This window comes from Euleptes europaea, chromosome 1 (assembly GCF_029931775.1).
Source record: "Euleptes europaea isolate rEulEur1 chromosome 1, rEulEur1.hap1, whole genome shotgun sequence".
NCBI lineage: Eukaryota > Metazoa > Chordata > Lepidosauria > Squamata > Sphaerodactylidae > Euleptes > Euleptes europaea.
The window spans coordinates 182,059,848-182,076,939 of NC_079312.1; the positions used below are offsets into that span (position 1 = coordinate 182,059,848).

General features: G+C 47.3%; 1 protein-coding gene across 2 annotated transcripts in view; it reads left to right on the forward strand.

Annotated features, from left to right (window-relative positions):
- TRIP10 (thyroid hormone receptor interactor 10) overlaps window positions 1-17,092 on the forward strand; it is a 69,289-nt gene that overhangs the window by 41,900 nt on the left and 10,297 nt on the right. For both annotated transcript variants that reach the window (XM_056852364.1, XM_056852372.1), the window contains exons 3-9: window positions 1,961-2,017; window positions 4,557-4,704; window positions 5,615-5,677; window positions 6,092-6,196; window positions 10,162-10,290; window positions 10,819-10,965; window positions 12,924-13,127. In XM_056852364.1, coding sequence (XP_056708342.1) covers window positions 1,961-2,017; window positions 4,557-4,704; window positions 5,615-5,677; window positions 6,092-6,196; window positions 10,162-10,290; window positions 10,819-10,965; window positions 12,924-13,127 — 853 coding nt within the window. The remainder of the gene's footprint in view (window positions 1-1,960; window positions 2,018-4,556; window positions 4,705-5,614; window positions 5,678-6,091; window positions 6,197-10,161; window positions 10,291-10,818; window positions 10,966-12,923; window positions 13,128-17,092) is intronic.

Consider the following 17,092-nt stretch of genomic DNA (forward strand, 5'->3'; position numbering starts at 1 on the left):
TTGATCCACCACTCCTCCACATGAGCGGTGGAGGCTAATCTGGTGAACCTGGTTGGTTTCCCCAGTCCTACACATGAAGCCTGCTGGGTGACCTTGGGCTAGTCACAGCTCTCTCAGCCCCACCTACCTCTCAGGGTGTCTGTTGTGGGGAAGGGAAGGGAAGGCGATTGTAAGCCAGTTTGATTCAGCCTTTTGATAGAGAAAGTCTGCGTATAAAAAACCAACTCTTCTCTTTTTAGTTCACAGCTGAGCTGTCAGAATTTACATGAAGGTGAAGCTGGCTGGGGTCCTAGTGATGGCATTTGGAGGGCAAAAAGTGGGCCGTGGGGAAGCGACAATCTACATTTGGGAAAAGATGTGGAGAGAAAGGGGGAAAGCAGTTCCTCAGTGGAACGAGGCTTCCTCGGGAGGTGGTGAGCTCTCCTTCCCTGGAGGTTTTTAAGAAGAGGTTAGACGGCCAACCATCAGCAATGCTGATTCTGTGACCTTAGGTAGATGATGAGAGGGAGGGCATCTTGGCCATCTTCTGGGCATGGAGTAGGGGTCACTGGGTGTGTGTGTGGGGGGGGAGGTAGTTGTGAATTTCCTGCATTGTGCAGGGGGTTGGACTAGATGACCCTGGTGGTCCCTTCCAACTCTGATTCTAAAAAAAAGCAACCCTGTCCCAGCACCAAAGCCCCATCTGAACCCATCACCGCTGTGGCTGCTTGGTTAGCCTGTTTTTCAAAAGAAGATTCTAATTGAGTCATATTTCATTTAACCCTCGATCATTTCAAATTGACAGAAGGCGTGAATGTTAATAACGTTTTGAAATCAAGCCGTGCTTGTTGAGGCGGCTGGCAACTTACCCGTCAGTGTGTGGTTTACACTCCTAACGCAATATATCAGCAGGGCTCCTCAGAAAATGCTCCCTGGGTAAGCCTTATTGACATGAATGGAGAATTCCCGGTGGAGTGTGCCTCATGTCTCTGTACCTCCCTCCCCATCTCCACTCCCGGGAGATCCAGAGAGGTTTTTTCCCCCTCATCCTGTAAGAAAGGAGGTGGTGGACAAATGTTTTCCTTCCCAGGCTGCCGTCTGTCTTCTCTTCCTTTCTGTGCCAGAATATTCTGTTCTACAAGAGGCAACTCAGCTACGATTGCATCCTTATTTTAAAATGTGCCAGATTTGATTCTCCTCCCCTCCGTGTTCCTGGTATGGTTTTCCTCCTCCCAGATTCTGCAAGGTGTTCCATTTTAAGCTGGAAATTTTGAAACATACAATGTGATTTCTCAGGGTGTGTCACACAAAACAATTAATATTCAAAGGAAAATATTTGTGTTCAGGCTAACCCAGACATTGGGCATGTAAGCATGCACATACATTAAATTCGAATGTAATCAGCTTGCTGATTGACTAGATAGTTCTATTGTACTTTAATCCATCTTCAGTCCCAGTGAGAAAGGTGGACTAGAAATGAAAGATAGATACATTTTTTAAAATACACATGAAAAGGGAGGGGAAATCAGTCATGCCTAAGGGACCCCAGAGATAACCTTCTAGGGATATGTAGCCAAAGGAAATAGTCACACAAAATTAATCAGACCTTTGGTTTCATAGAATCATAAAGTTGGAAGGGACCACCAAGGTCATCTAGTCTACCCCTCTGCATAATGCAGGAAATCCACAACTACCTCCCCACCCCACCCCCAGTGACCCCCACTCCATGCCCAGAAAATGACTAAGATGCCCTCCCTCTCATCATCTGCTTAAGGTCACAGAATCAGCATTGCTGACAGATGGCCATCTAGCTTGTGGTTAAAAACCTCCAGGGAAGGAGAGCCCGCCACCTCCCGAGGAAGCCGCTCTGTTAGAAAATTCTTCCTAAACAATTTGTCTACAGAAATCAATTGCTCAATAAAGAAGAGACCAATGTTTTGGCCTGCCTCCCACATGTTTATTCTTCTCTCTTTTTGGACAGGAATCTTGTAAAAAAGCATCTTCCCAAGAGGACGGCGCGGGAAGACCCGGAGTCAAAGTAAGGATGGTTCTGGTCACGCTTTTCTTCAAGGAGGCCTGACTTGTTCCCACTCAATCCTGTGCATTCTTTAAACAGAAGAATCTGGGCTGATAACCTCGATGAAACATTTTTCACATTTCTTGGCGAGATCTAAACATGGAACTGTGCCTTAGCATAGTTTGTAACTCAATCATTCGCTTTGGGAGACGGGATGCTTTGGTGCAGGTTATTTGCCTTGTGTCCGGTGCTGTTGGGAAGTGTTTTACTTCACAAAAGTATGTGGCTGAGGACATATACTCATAATGGTTGTACATGATAAATTATATTTATGACTACCTATACATATGGACTAAAACACATCCAAGGTTACTATCCACAATAATTCTACTGGCATAGAATCAAGAGCCCCGTTCCAGTCCTTTAAGTTTGTTCTTCCATATGTCGTGGATATTTCTTCAACGATGCAACACCAGTAGATCAGTAGATCTCAAGTGGTTAAAGGTGTGCAACTGATAGAATTTGTAATTATATAATGACCTTGAGGGTGGGTAACTGTGTAAATGGAATGAGGAGTTTGTCAGATCATATATTATTCTGGACAAAGAAAGTCAATATGAAGTTTGCTATTGTATGTTAACCTTTATGGTAATTAGATGCATTGTTGTATGAGGTTTCATATTTGATTATAGACAAATGTGAAGTTCTGATGAAGATCTTTACGAAACGGGATTAGGAGCCGGTAGAATAATTGTGGATTGTAACCTAGGATGTATTTTAGTCTGTATGTATAGGTAGTCATAATGTTTGTACATGATAAATTATATTTATGAGTATATGTCCCTCAGTCTCATACTTTAGTATTTTGAGGTTTAATTACAGTGTTGGGGTGGCAGAGCTACTGTTTTGTCTAGATTAAGTGTTGTTTCCCCCACACACACACACTGTGTGGTGTATTTGTGCACCTCCTGGGGTTTCCCCAGCTTTTCTCTGATCTTTTTGAAACCTGACTCGGCCCCAGTTTTTTGTAAACGTTGCAGCAAAGCTTGGGTGGCAAAGTTTGGATTTCCCTGGTCCTGCCCAGCCATTTTCCCCACAGTAGCCATTTCTTCTCCCTACTGCAGAGGGTCTTTCTTTTCTTTTTTTACTCGACAACTTAATTGCATTATATCAATATACCATTATACCAAAATAGGCATCACAGTCTCTGAATTCCCAGCTTTCATTTTGGTGCAGAGATATACATTTTCCCATATAACTCCACAAGGAAAAGGACTAGAGACCTTTTTTAAAAATGAAAGCTGGGAATTCAGAGAACCCGGTGCATATTTTAGTAAAAAGAGATATTGATAACAACACTATTAAATCGCTATCTTAAAAAAAAAAAAAACTACCAGGGAAACCTGCGATGCGTTAGCCTGTTGCCGCTGCGCTGTATTAGCAACCACAGCAGCAACAGGGAAACGGCACAAACCTGTCCTCAAGTGGGAAACGCCAGGATGTGTTTAATTTACTCCTCTTGTGTTGTTTCCCTGATCTAAATCGCCCTTTCCTAAAGCTACAGTTGAGCTTTGGGGAGGGGAGAGGAAAGACAGGGGCTCACCCTTCCCCCCCACCCTAGTTGCTAGAAAGGATTTGTAATGCTCTCTTCCCCCTGCAAAGCTGCAAAGCTGTTAGCGGCTTCAGGAGGCAATTTAGATAGGGGCCCAGAATGGGATGAAAGAGTCAAACACCCCTCTTGCCCTCTTGCCAGTTCCCTGATTTCCAAAGCAGTCTCCTTGTGTGCTGGGTAAGTAGTTTTTTTTAAAAAAATATTTTATATAAGAAGGGTACAGAAAGGAAAAAAGAGAGGGTGGGGGGAAGAAAGATACGCCATCCTCCAAGCTTCCACATGTGTGTGTGTGAAGTGCCGTGATAATTTCAAAAACGCGATTTCCAACACACAGTTCAAAACAATCTATACAAGTTACAGCAAACAAGTCAAGATTTTCCTGTCCAGCAGCAACAGACCTCTGATGAAGCTAATGCAATTAGCGAAACAAGGATAAGATTAGCGAAACCTTGTAAAACTTGCATAGATTACCAAATATTGTACCATTCTAAATATCCCTCCATCTCAAGATGCTCTAAAATAAACCAAATTATGTTTCAACCGCTGAGCCTCCCCAACATCTAAATGTCTTAAAAATATCTTCTGTTATCAACTAAACATCTTAAACATATGTGTACTTTCTATACCTCTATAAATGCTCTTTTAAGTTTCATTTAGCCTTATTGAATAATTTATTTACCACTTAGATTATCATCCTAGAAAGGCTGCCGTCTCATCACAAAGTAGTTTTTTTAACCTCAAATGTGGCCCCTCTCTGTATGCAAAACAATTCTTCTCTTGCTGACCTCCCCCCCCACACACATATCTTCCGGTGACACCTTCGGTGCCCAGGGGTCCACAGAGTAGGTGCCGTCTTCCAACTTGGTAAACGTCTTCCAACTTGGTAGAGGGGCCGGCCAGTTTAGGATGAGATCCAGCCATGGACTGCGGCTGTTTCCTTCTCTGCAGGTTCTGCCAGTACCAGGCCTTCCTGCAGGTGGTGCGGGAACTGAATGACTTTGCAGGGCAGCGGGAGGTGGTCGCCGAGACCCTCGTGACGCGGATATGCGTGGAGCTCGCCAAGTACTCTCAGGAGCTCAAGCAGGAGAGAAAATCGGTAAAGGATCCCCTCCTAAAGTACTCGAATAACAGTATGCGGTGGCAAAACCTGGTTATCAATCTGGTGAATCAGAGGTAAAATCTGGTTCTGCTCCTGCTGTCCTTGGATTTCAAGATATCTCTCTCGAGTGGCCCTTTTAACCACTACACCATGCTGGCTATATATAGCGTTATAATGCTATCGTGCTCTAGCAATTCCTGATTTTTTAAAAAACCCTCTGTTGGAAGGGGGAAGTGGTTGGGGGTGAGGCAAGCAAGATAGTACTGATGTGGGTGGTACGTGGGGAAAATGCACACCTTGCGCCCCACCGGGCATCCAAAGGTTCTTTGACTGAGATCTTCCCAAAAAGATCTGACTAAGGCCATTTATGCAGGGTCCGTTTTGAGGCTCGCTCAAAGCTCTTTTTTTAAATGCGACCTTTAAAATGCCTATTCACGGTCCCTACGCAAAAGGAGAAATTCCACACACACCCCCCACTCACCTGCTCCTTCGTTCCTTCCATTAGCCAACCGCCGTTTGCGTAGCTAACGCGCGGCTGTGATTTTGCATGCTTCCTTGATGGGATTCTTCGAGACGGGGGCAGAGCAAACACAAAAGGTGGCGTTAAAGGGGCTCTTAAGAAATGCAAAGCAGGTATCCGCCGGCTTCGCAGCCACTTCCTGAATGACGGCTCAGCGTGAAAAACTAAAAAAAAAATATGCGGGGCAATTCAGCCTGGAACACGCTGCTAATTACCAAGCATAAATGGCCTAAATCACATTTGGGAAAGATCTCAGCAAAGAAGGGAGAAAGGGACATGGAAGCAGGACAGATACAGTTTGGCGTGGTGCAGATGCTTCCTCCGGATGCAATTATGACACTTCTAAAGGAAGACTTCCTTTCTCTTAGCCTTTCCTTCTCTTCTTAGCACTTGCAAGAAGGCCGAAGGGCTCAGCAGCAGCTGGAGAATTCCTTCAAGCAACTTGAAAATGTGAGTCTGTTCTTAAGACGACGAGTAATAACTACATGCCTTGTGCCTCATGTGAGGACCATATGAATGGAAGGCCTACAGCTAATTCTGTTGATTAGGCTGATGGGACGGAGCTGTGGAGGGCATTATGACCCTTGAAAGTCTCCAGACGCTTGGTGGACGGAAATGTCTCGCAGAGCTTGAATGAGGCCTTTTAATCAGAGAATGTTTCCACCATCACTTCGTTAAAATAAGTATGGAATTAGTGAAAGAGGGTATCACAGCCGAAAGCAGACGTACGGCGAGAGGGGGCATCCTCTATTACAACTCTGGCTTTTGGGTGATAGGCTTTCCCCAAAGATCCTTGAGTCGGTAAGCCCGCGAGGGCCACGATCCATCGCTCCACGTGACTGTTTATGTGCCTCTTCCTCGTAGAGCAAACGCAAGTTTGAACGTGACTGCAGGGAGGCGGAGAAGGCCGTGCTGACCGCTGAAAAACTGGACCAGGACCTCAACGCCACCAAAGCGGATGTGGAAAAGGTCAGAGACTGGCTTGGAGGGGCAAACCCCCCCCTCTTCCCACCCCCCACCACACCCCTTTCAAGTGCTCGAAATAATATCCATAAGGCTCTTTAATATTTGTGCTTGATAGTACACCATATAAAAATTAATAACAATACAGTACAGACTGCATTCATGGATACTAGTCATGATGCATACCTATTCTCTCCAGGATCAGAGGAGCACACTTATCATATGAGATGCTGTCGAACACAGGCAGGATAATGTTGCTGCAGTCGTCTTGCTTGTGGGCTTTCTAGAGGCACCTGGTTGGCCCCTGTGTGAACAGACTGCTGGACTTGACGGGCTTTGGTCTGATCCAGCAAGGCTTTCCTTATGTTCTTTTGGAGGATGGGGCTATTCATGGCTACTAGTCCAAATGGATACTAGTCATGATGCATCCCTATTATCTCCAGGTTCAGAGGAGCAGGCCTATTATATTAGGTGCTGTGGAACACAGTCAGGACAATTCTGCTGCAGTCGTCTTGCTTGTGGGCTTCCTAGAACCACCTGGTTATCCACTGTGTGAAGAGACTACTGGACTTGATGGGCCTTGGCCTGATCCAGCAGGGTTTTTCTTACGTTCCTATGTTCTCATTATATCCTAGGTAGAAAATTCATCTTCGTTACTGTTAATTTTCCAAACCAGAGCAATGTGTGAATCGATCAAAAGGTAGCCTTCTCTCCCCAGCGCGTGTGTAAAGTGAGTCATTTGGACTGTTTGCTTCATTTAAAAGGAATCTGCAAATGAGGGAAGCTGAACGCTCCTCTCATCCCCTCCCCTTGCCTTTGAGTTTGGAAGGTTCCTGACCACTCCCAAATGTCATCATTCCGTTTGGATTCAAAGCACTTACAGTATTTGCAAATGAGTGGTGTTCACATCAGACCTTCACTAGCAGATTTCCTGTTTAACACCTTTAATGTGCATCACCTTTTACTGAAATTATAGGTTTAAATGGGAAACTTGTATTGGCGCGACCATTCTCCTCAAAGAATAGTCCTGGGTTGGACCGAATACACCTCAACATTTGATCAGTAATAACGTGACACTCCCTGGATAGAACAGCTAAAGACGCTTTCTGAGAAGTGGATACCGCGATATCCGCTGTCAAATAGACCGGTCAGTTGCGTGAGAGATGTGGCTACTTTTCTTTTACATTTCAAGGAAAAATTAAATTTCATTTCCCATTTTTAAAATGTGAAGTGGTTGATGGCTAGCCAGTGGCTGTTAAATCTAGGGAAAGGCATGATAGTAATAATGTGAAAGGAAACTTCTATGAAATGCAGTTTTGTGGGTTCCTCACACCCACCACCTCTCCCCAGATGTATAATTTATGACCTTTAATTTTAACCTTTTAGAAATGGATCTTGAATAACCGTTGGAGAACGGACACGGGGTACGATGTTTCCATCAGTGGAAGGAGGTATCCTTGTAAGGTTTATGTATCTCGTTTTCCCTACAAGGTGGGAACATACGTAAATGAATTTGCAAGGCTTCGACATCCATCCTAAGGCAGGCAAACCCCCCCCCCCACCAGTCTGAGCCCTGCCTGCTGGTGGCCGTGCCTGGCAACCAGTGGGGATTGAGGGAACTGGAGGAGGGCTACACTTCCGTGAAGTGGCGCAGAGTAGTTTTAGGAATCGCCAAAAACACGTTTCCAAGTTTCCTGTCAAGAAATCCAGTCAGAAGAAATTCACTCTTGCTGCCTGGTGATTTTCTGTATAAACAATACCAGAAGGGGAATGGTACCTGGGACACACATATACATGAAAATACCACTGATGCACTGAATATGATGGTTTATATAATTGCAAAAACATGATTTCCAACAAATAGTTCAAGTTATGCAACAAAACAATCTATGCAAGTTACAACAAAACAATCTACGCAAGTTTTACAAGGTTTCTCTAATCTTATCCTTGTTTCGCTAATTGCATTAGCTTCATCAGAGGTCTGTTGCTGCTGGACAGGAAAATCTTGACTTGTTTGCTGCAACTTGTATAGATTGTTTTGAACTGTGTGTTGGAAATCGCGTTTTTGAAATTATATAAACCATCATGTTCAGTGCATCAGTGGTATTTCATGTATATATGTGGTGATTTTCTGTAGCTTCCTCCAGTTCTTCTTAGAGCCACAGGCCTTAACAAGATCAACTGGGAGGGGGCCGAAATAAGCCTCATCACTCCCTCCTGGCCAAGTATCCCATGCATTCTTTGACCTAGTAGGCGAGGAAGCCGAAATCTCTTGGGATCACAGTCATGGCATCCTGTTGCAAGGCGCTCTGGTCTCGTCCTACCAGGGCTGTCTCCACCTGCGAATTAAAAGAAGAATTCTGAACTCAGCTCGCAATCCTAATTAGCTGATATACAGATGTCCTCCTGTCACGAGCAAGCTTACGCAGCGCTTTGGCTCTCGTGATGCGGTTGCAAAAAAGGTTTCATTTCCGAAGCTATCGGGATTCAGGAAGTGCCTCTTCCTCCCCGGATGAACTGGAGCTAAGCCTCTGCCTCAACACTCTCAGACGCCCCTTAGCTGCCCTTCCTCCTGTCCTCAGCCTGGTGGAAGGCCGCTCCCCTCATAGCAACACCAAAGGTTTCCTCAAGGGAGTGTCGGTTTTTGTCTCTGCGCATATTCCACAAGGTTCTTGGGACATAAGAAACGTAAGAAAAGCCCTGCTGGATCAGACCAAGGCCCATCAGTTCCAGCAGTCTGTTCACACAGTGGCCAACCATGTGCCTCTAGGAAGCCCCCAAGCAAGACGCCGGCAGCAGCAGCATCCTGCCTGGGTTCCAAAGCACCTCATATAATAGGCCTGCTCCTCTGATCCTGGAGAAAATAAGCATGAACATAGGATCATAAGAAAAGCCCTGCTGGATGAGACCCGGGCCCATCCAGTCCAGCTGTCCGTTCACACAGTGGCCAACCAGGTGCCTCCAGGAAGACGACTGCAAACAAACAAGACGACTGCAGCAGCATTCTCCTGCCTGCGTTCCACAGCACCTAATATAATAGGCATGCTCCTCTGATACTGGAGAGAATAGGCATTAACATAAGAAGACCCTTGCTGGATCAGACCAAGGCCCATCATGTTCAGCAGTCTGTTCACTACGGGGCAAACCAGGTGCCTCTAGGAAGCCCACAAGCAAGACGACTGCAGCAGCATTGTCCTCACCATCTTTGTTGCCCTCCTCTGGACACGTTCCTTCCCCACCCTCCTGGGGGCTAAGGAAAATTCAAAGGAGCAACCTTTGATTCAGATTTAGCAAGGTTCCTGATTGCCCATCTTACCCCATTTCCCCCCTCTGTTTTCCGGGTTGTTTCCAAGTTATACATTCTGCCTGGTGTTCGTGCGTCTGGGCGAGTTACTTCCTACCTGTTGGCTTGGCAAGCCATGAACTGGGGAATCTGCCTCCAGCCAGATGTGGAAGCCGTGCAGACTAATTTGTACGTGCCCCTTCCTGGCAGAATCTCAGAGAATTTCAACTCGCTTGGTGGGAGGCAAAGGACATTTATGTCTAGGAGGTTTTGCTTTGGATTTTTCGCTCTCTCGATGCACATTTTCCCCATCCAAATTCTCAAAACTACACAATAAGCCCCCATGCAGAGTTTTGAGAATTCGGATGAGGAAAATGTGCATCTAGAGAGCAGCAAATCCAAGGCAAAACCTCCCATGCATAAAACAGTTTCTTGCAGAAAGATATTTCACATTGAAACCAATGGGAATGTTACTCGAGGACAACCACAATCCCAAACACTTCAGAACAATATTAAAGAATCCAAACAAAATGTTTAATAATTGCCACAAGCTGAATCTGAACCCAAACAGGCGCCTGTCCTCTTCCTCTAAAACGTGTACTAAAACATGATCTTCCCACTAATTCATTTATACCCTGCCATTCTCCCCCACAAATGGACTCAGCAGCTCTTTTCTGACTTCTTCCAGGCCAAGCTGCAAGCAAACCTCCGTAGCCACATGGCCGAGGAGAGTAAGAACGAGTACGCGTCCTGCTTGCAGAAGTTCAATCACAACCAGAGCCAATTCTACTTTCTGGAGATGCCGCAGATCTTCAACGTGAGTTTGCGCAGCTATACAGATCAGTTTGGTCTAGATGGAATCCTTGTTCCACTTTCCTGCTGTAGGAAGGGCCCTCAAATGTGTTCACAAAAACCAGTAAAAGCCATCATAAAATAAAATATCAGAATTTGCCCTACACAGTATATTCTTAAAAACATGAATCATCTAAAAAAATTAACAGTGGCAACATACTAGAATCTAATTCTAGAGAGCCAGCGTGGTGTGGTGGTTAAGAGCGGTGGACTCTAATCTGGAGAACCGGGTTTGATTCCCCGCTCCTCCACATGAAGCCTGCTGAGTGACCTTGGGCTAGTCACTCTTCGAGCTCTCTCAGCCCCACCTACCTCACAGAGTGTCTGTTGTGGGGAAGGGAAGGTGATTTTCAGCCGGTTTGAGTCTCCCTTAAGTGGTAGAGAAAAGTGGAGTAGAAAAACCAACTCTTCTTCTTCCTTTGCGCTTCCACTCCAATGACTCCCTGTGTTCTTCTCTGTGTGTGCCTCTCCCTTTCCTTTCACCCGTCCTCAGAAGCTGCAGGAGATGGACGAGCATCGAGTCCAGCGGCTCAAGGAGGGCTACAGCATCTTCTCGGACACCGAGCAGCAGGTCATGCCCATCATCGGCAAGTGCCTGGAGGGCATGAAGGCGGCCGCGGACGTGGTGGATGAGAAGAATGTGGGTGCCCGCCAGACCAGTCCTAGTATCCACCCTCTGCTCTAGAGGCTGAAAAAAGGGGTAGCGTGCTTTCTAACGGGGAATGCCCAGGGTGTGATGCATTGCCCTCTGCCCTCTGAAAGCCCCGTAGTAGTGTGAAAATGAACTGGGGGGGATGAATGAATGAATTCTCTGGTTAGACCTCACCTATGGTATTGCGATGAGTTTTGGGCACCACAATTTCAGAAGGATGTAGACAAGCTGGAATGTGTCCAGAGGAGGGCAACAAAGATGGTGAGGGGTCTGGAGACCAAGTCCTATGAGGAAAGGTTGAAGTAGCTGGGTATGTTTAGCCTGAAGAGGAGAAGACTGAGAGGGGATATGATAACTATCTTCAAGTACTTGAAGGGGTGTCATATAGAGGATGGAGCCGAGTTGTTTTCTGTTGCTCCAGAAGGTCGGACCAGAACCAACAGGTTGAAATTAAATCAAAAGAGTTTCCGTCTAGACATTAGGAAGAATTTTCTAACAGTGAGAGCGGTTCCTCAGTGGAACAGGCTTCCTCGGGAGGTGGTGAGCTCTCCTTGCCTGGAGGTTTTTAAGCAGAGGCTAGATGGCCATCTGTCCTCAGTGCTGATTCTATGACCTTAGGCAGTTCATGAGAGGGAGGGCACCTTGGCCATCTTCTGGGCATGGAGTAGGAGTCACTGGGGATCTGGGGGAAGGTAGTTGTGAATTTCCTGCATTGTGAAGGGGATTGGACTAGATGACCGTGGTGGTCCCTTCCAACTCTATGATTCTATGAATGAATGAATGAATGAATGAATGAATGGTTTATTTCGGTCATAGACCTGCATAGCTGTAAGTGGGCATCTCCCCTGCTCCATTCTGTGTAGATTCTGTCGGGGAAGCAGCTTCTTTGTCTTTCCCAGCCCTGCCTTTGGAGATCCTTTGACCGGGAAATGCGTGGATCTCGCGCATGCAAAGGATGTGCTCTGCCACTGAGTGACGATCCTGTCCCAATTAGCAATCCAGAAGTCTGCCTGCTTCCACATTCTGGTGTGTTGCAAAGCAGTTGAAATTCTTGGCACAGAACTGTGTTCATTTCATGAGGATTAAACATTTTATTGCATTAAAGCAGGGGTCCACAATGTTCCTGGAACCCGCCACATGCCTTTAGGAAGTGAGTACAGCTTGGTACGCAGGCCTTCTGATGGGTTATGCAGATTAAAAGGCATCTTGTTGTAAAGAACGTCTGCCTGAAATGTTAAATAATTGCTATTTGTTATACATAACCTTGCTCCGTGACATTTCATAGCTGGTTCCGCCTCCCACAACAGCCATTTTGTGGCTGCGCCCACCACCCTTTCTCAGAATCCCAAAAGCGCCTGCTTGGAAAGGTTGGGGACCCCTTTAGGGGAGGGGCCATGGCTCAGTGGCAGAGCATCTGCTTGGCATGCAGAAGGTCCCAAGTTCAATCCCTGCATCTCCAGTTAAAGAGATTAGGCGAGTTGGTGATGTGAAAGACCTCTGCCTGAGACCCTGGAGAGCCGATGCCGGTCTGAGTAGACAAGACTGACTTTGATGGACCAAAGAGGGCCTGATTCAGTATAAGGCAGCTTCATGTGTTCAATTCTAAGGGGAGGGGCCATGGCTCAGTGGCAGAGCATCTGCTTGGCATGCAGAAGGTCCCAGGTTCAATCCCCGGCATCTCCAGTTAAAGAGACTAGGCAAGTAGGTGATGTGAAAAACCTCCGCCTGAGACCCTGGAGAGCCGCTGCTGGTCTGAGTAGACAATACTGACGTTGAAGGACCAAGGGTCTGATTCAGTATAAGGCAGCTTCATGTGTTCATGTGACCCCTGCATTAAACAGCGCATTGCATTAAAAGATCCTAGGCTGCTTGTATAGAGGGTTTTGCTGCTTCATAATGACTTCAGGTTGCCGACACCACTAACCAGGACTCTCTCCTCCCACTAGGACTCGCAAATGTTGGTGGAGCTTCACAAATCTGGCTTCGAGAGGCCGGGAGACATGGAGTTCGAAGACTTCAGCCAGCCCATGAACCGCACCTCATCAGACAGCAGCCTGGGCACCCCCCGCGGCACCCTCGATGGCCGGCTGGACCCCCGCCTGCTGGGCAAGAACAAGGTCAAGCGTTGGCCCTTCAGCAGGAAAAACAAGGTGGGGGCCTTGAAGCGGGGAGGGACACCCTGGGGCAGGGTGGCTTCCCCCTCCTCTCGCACTCTGTGCCTTGGGTTTGCTGGGACAACAGGTTTTTCTGACCGGCTCTGGCTGTGCAGTGGGGGATGAGGAGAAGCAAGATGGGCGCTGGGGTCGCTCCTGCCCGCATGCGCCATACGCTTGCAGAACCCTGAATCTCCAGGAAGGCATTTGGTCCAGGGCCATGCAGAGATTGTTCTGTACTACTAGTACCACCCCCAGCCCCAACTCAAACATGCCCACGGTGACCAACCAACAAGACAACGACCCTTGACTCAATTGGAAGCAATCGGCAGGGTGCCGCCTACCCTTTCCCCCGCTGTTCAGCTGCCTCCCGTGTCCTTTCCGGCTGTTTGTCCTTGTGAAATACTTGGTTACTTTTCCTGCACCCACTTCCTGGGCCTGGCTGTACTGGAATAACCTTTGGCCGTCGCGTCTGGGCTCGGAGGGTTTTGTCCGTAGCGCACCCCCTCTCTTCAGCTGCCGGTCCTGCCGGCCTCCTATTGTGCATGTCTCCCAGACCCCGGCAGCCTTCTCCCACATGCGATTCTCAGCTGCCTTCTGTCACTCAGAGCTGGAGGGGCAGACTGTGCTGCTCTTCCTCTGGTCCTTGGCTGACCTCTGTGCCTTTTACTCTGGAGACAGAGGACCAAGGCCTCTTTGGGCAAGTTCCTCCTCTTTTTCTCCAGAGGATCTTTTGTAACTTCTGCATGGGCTCTTTCCTGATGGGAGGCTTGTTGGCCAAGGCCTCCTTGTGGCCCTTTTGTCTCACCCATCATGGGCATCCTAGAATCATGGAGCTGGAAGGGGTCCATAGAGGCCATCTAGTCCAATCCCCTGCTCAATGCAGGATCAACCTAGAGCATCCCTGACAAGTGTCTGTCCAGCCGCTGCTTAAACACTGCCAGTGAGGGGGGGCTCACCGCTTCCTAGGAAGCTGATTCCACTGTTGAACAACTCTTACTGTAAAAAATATTTCCTAATATCCTGCCGGTATCTCTCTGCCTGCAATTTATACCTATGTTGCAAGTCCTATCTTCTGCTGCCACCAGGAACAGCTCCCTGCCCTCCTCCAAGTGACAGCCCTTCAAATACTTCAAGAGAGCAATCGTGCCCTCCCTCAACTCTTCTCCAGACTAAACATTCCCAACTCCCTCAACCTTTCCTCGTAGGGCCTGGTCTCCTGAAGGTGGGTCCTTCCTCCCACCAGGAGGGTGGGCTTTGCTTCACTTTCCAACTCCCCTGGCTCTAGATCTGGCCTCCAATCTCTCCTTTTAGCCACATCTGCCCTGTAACTCCTCCAGTGCAGAACTCCGCTGCCTGGACGCTCGAATGTTGCTGTCCTTCCCTTTGGCTGTATCGCTTTTGGGGCTGTGTAACTCCCCTCCCGAAAAAAATCATCAGTGCTGCCTCTGGACACCTGTAAGCTTGCTGCCTGCTTTACCATTTCTCCTTCTGTTTCCACAAACACTTCTGGGGCAAGAGGAAACCAGTATGTTCACGGGCGTTTTTAAAAGCCTCCAAAGGAGTTTAAATCTCAGTGGCCATTTTTGCATGATAATTAGCAGCTCGTTCCAGGCTGAATTGCCCCGCATTTTTTTTAAAAACATTTTGCACGCTGAATGGTCATTCTAGAAGTGAGTGTGAAGCCAGTGCATACCTGCTTTGCATTACTAAAGAGCCCATTTAACGCAACCTTTGGTGTTTGCCCACGAAGAATCTCCCTCAAAGAACACTGCAAAACTGCAGAGGCGCGTTAGCTATGCATATGCTAATGGCTATGCAAACAGGAACAAAAGAGGCAGGTGAGTGGGGGAGAGTGGAACTTCTCCTTTTGCGTAGGGACCAAGAAAAGGCATTTTTAAAGTCGCATTTTAAAAAAGAGCTTTGAGCGAGCATCAAAATTGACCATGCAAAAGTTGCCAGTGTCTTTGAGCTGTTCTGTGAGGAGCAGCCGTGGCCTCCACCACAGATGTTTTCCACACCCAAGAGAGGATCCGTTACTTCTTAACAGCTACCCAGCCATATTAACTTCCTGCATGTCCCTGGCTTACCCATCTTTCATTGCATGGGAAATTTGCAAATTTTGCAAAAAACAAAAGCAACCAAACCAAATACACAGGTGTTTTCCATCCAAAATGCATTGATAAAATGAATGCAAACTTTGCGCTGTTGTTTAATTTGTGAATACATCTTCACTTGAACTTCTTTTTCATCATTCAATATTATGGCAGGAATAGGTGGGAAAAGATAAGAGTCATGCAGCAAAGGAAATGAGATAGAATAGGAAGAAGAGTTGGTTTTTATATGCTGATTTTCTCTACCTTTTAAGGAGACTCAAACTGGCTTACGATCTCCTTCCCTTCCTCTCCCCACAACAGACACCTTGTGTGGTAGGTGGGGCTGAGTGAGATCGGAGAGAACTGTGACTGGCTCAAGGTCACCCAGCTGGCTTCATGTGGAGGAGGGGGAAATCGAGCCCAGTACACCAGATGAGAGTCCGCCGCTCTTAACCACTACACCACGCTGGCTTTCAAAGTCCAAAAAACGGTGTGGCGTTATCAAGCATCTGCCCGCTCAGAACATATTTAGTAGTAGCAGCAGTAAAATATTAGCATTTGTATGGCTAATATGTATTGTTCAAAGCATGTTCAGTTATATTACCCCCATAATCTTTACAGCGGGAATACTAACTCTGTGGCTCATGGAGAGCCACATTTGCAGTTGTGGTGGAAAGAAGTAAGAGAATGCTGAGCCCTTTCTTCTCCCTATCCTTGCTCTGTCCTTGCAGCAATCCTTGGAAGAGGTTAGAGTGAGAGTTCTGAGATAAACATGTTTTGAAGAAGAAGAAGAAGAGTTGGTTTTTATATGCCGACTTTCTCTACCACTTAAGGGAGACTCAAACCAGCTTACAATCACCTTCCCTTCCCCTCCCCACAACAGATGCCCTGTGAGGTAGGTGGGGCTGAGAGAGTGTGACTAGCTCAAGGTCATCCAGCTGGTTCCATGTGGAGGAGTGGGGAAACCAACCCGGTTCACCAGATTAGCCTCCGCCGCTCATGTGGAGGAGTGGGGAATCAAACCCGGTTCTCCAGATCAGAGTAACCAGAACACTCCCACTCATGCGCGCACACATGCTCCAGCTTGATGTTGCATGTAACATGAGTGCACCACGGGGACTTGCAGACAGATGATAACTGCAGATTCCCTGGGGGAACTCAATTCTGCTAGCAATGCCCCCAGAGCTGTTTCAGAGCGGGGAGATGGTGTGGGGAGGAAGGCTGAAGCCCCCTCCCCGAGCCCCCATCATAATCAGGCCCCTGCAGAAATGCAGAAGTGGGCTCCCCACAGGGAACTTGCAAGTGCCATCTGTCTGTAAGTCCCCATGGCGGATTCATATTACACATAACACTGAGTTGTGGGCCTAACAATGGGGGGAGATTGAGGGTCAACCTCTCTCTGCCATGAAGATCATGGAGCTGCCTTAAGTCAGTGACGCTCTTGCCGCCTAATCTAGTCTTCCCTTGGGGTTGTGAGGTCAAAAGGGGTTAGGGTGGAGAGGGGAAAACCTTGCCATGTTTGTGTGGAGGAACAGCAAAATGAAGGTTAAGGATGAAGTCACCAAATCCTGCACTGTAGCACCTCAAAGGATGGAAACACTGGAAAACACCTACATTGGTCTGTGTGGGCATACAGTTGTCCCTTATATGTGAATGCTTAAGTGGCCTAAGAGAGCCAGCGAGGCGCAGTGGTTTGGAGCGGTGGACTCTGATCTGGAGAACCGGGTTTGATTCCCCACTCCTCCACATGAAGCCAGGGTGTCTGTGGTGGGGAGGGGAAGGTGATTGTAAGCCGGTTTGAGTCTTCCTTAAGTGGTAGAGAAAGTCAGTATATAAAAACCAACCCTCCTCCTCCTCCTCCTCCTC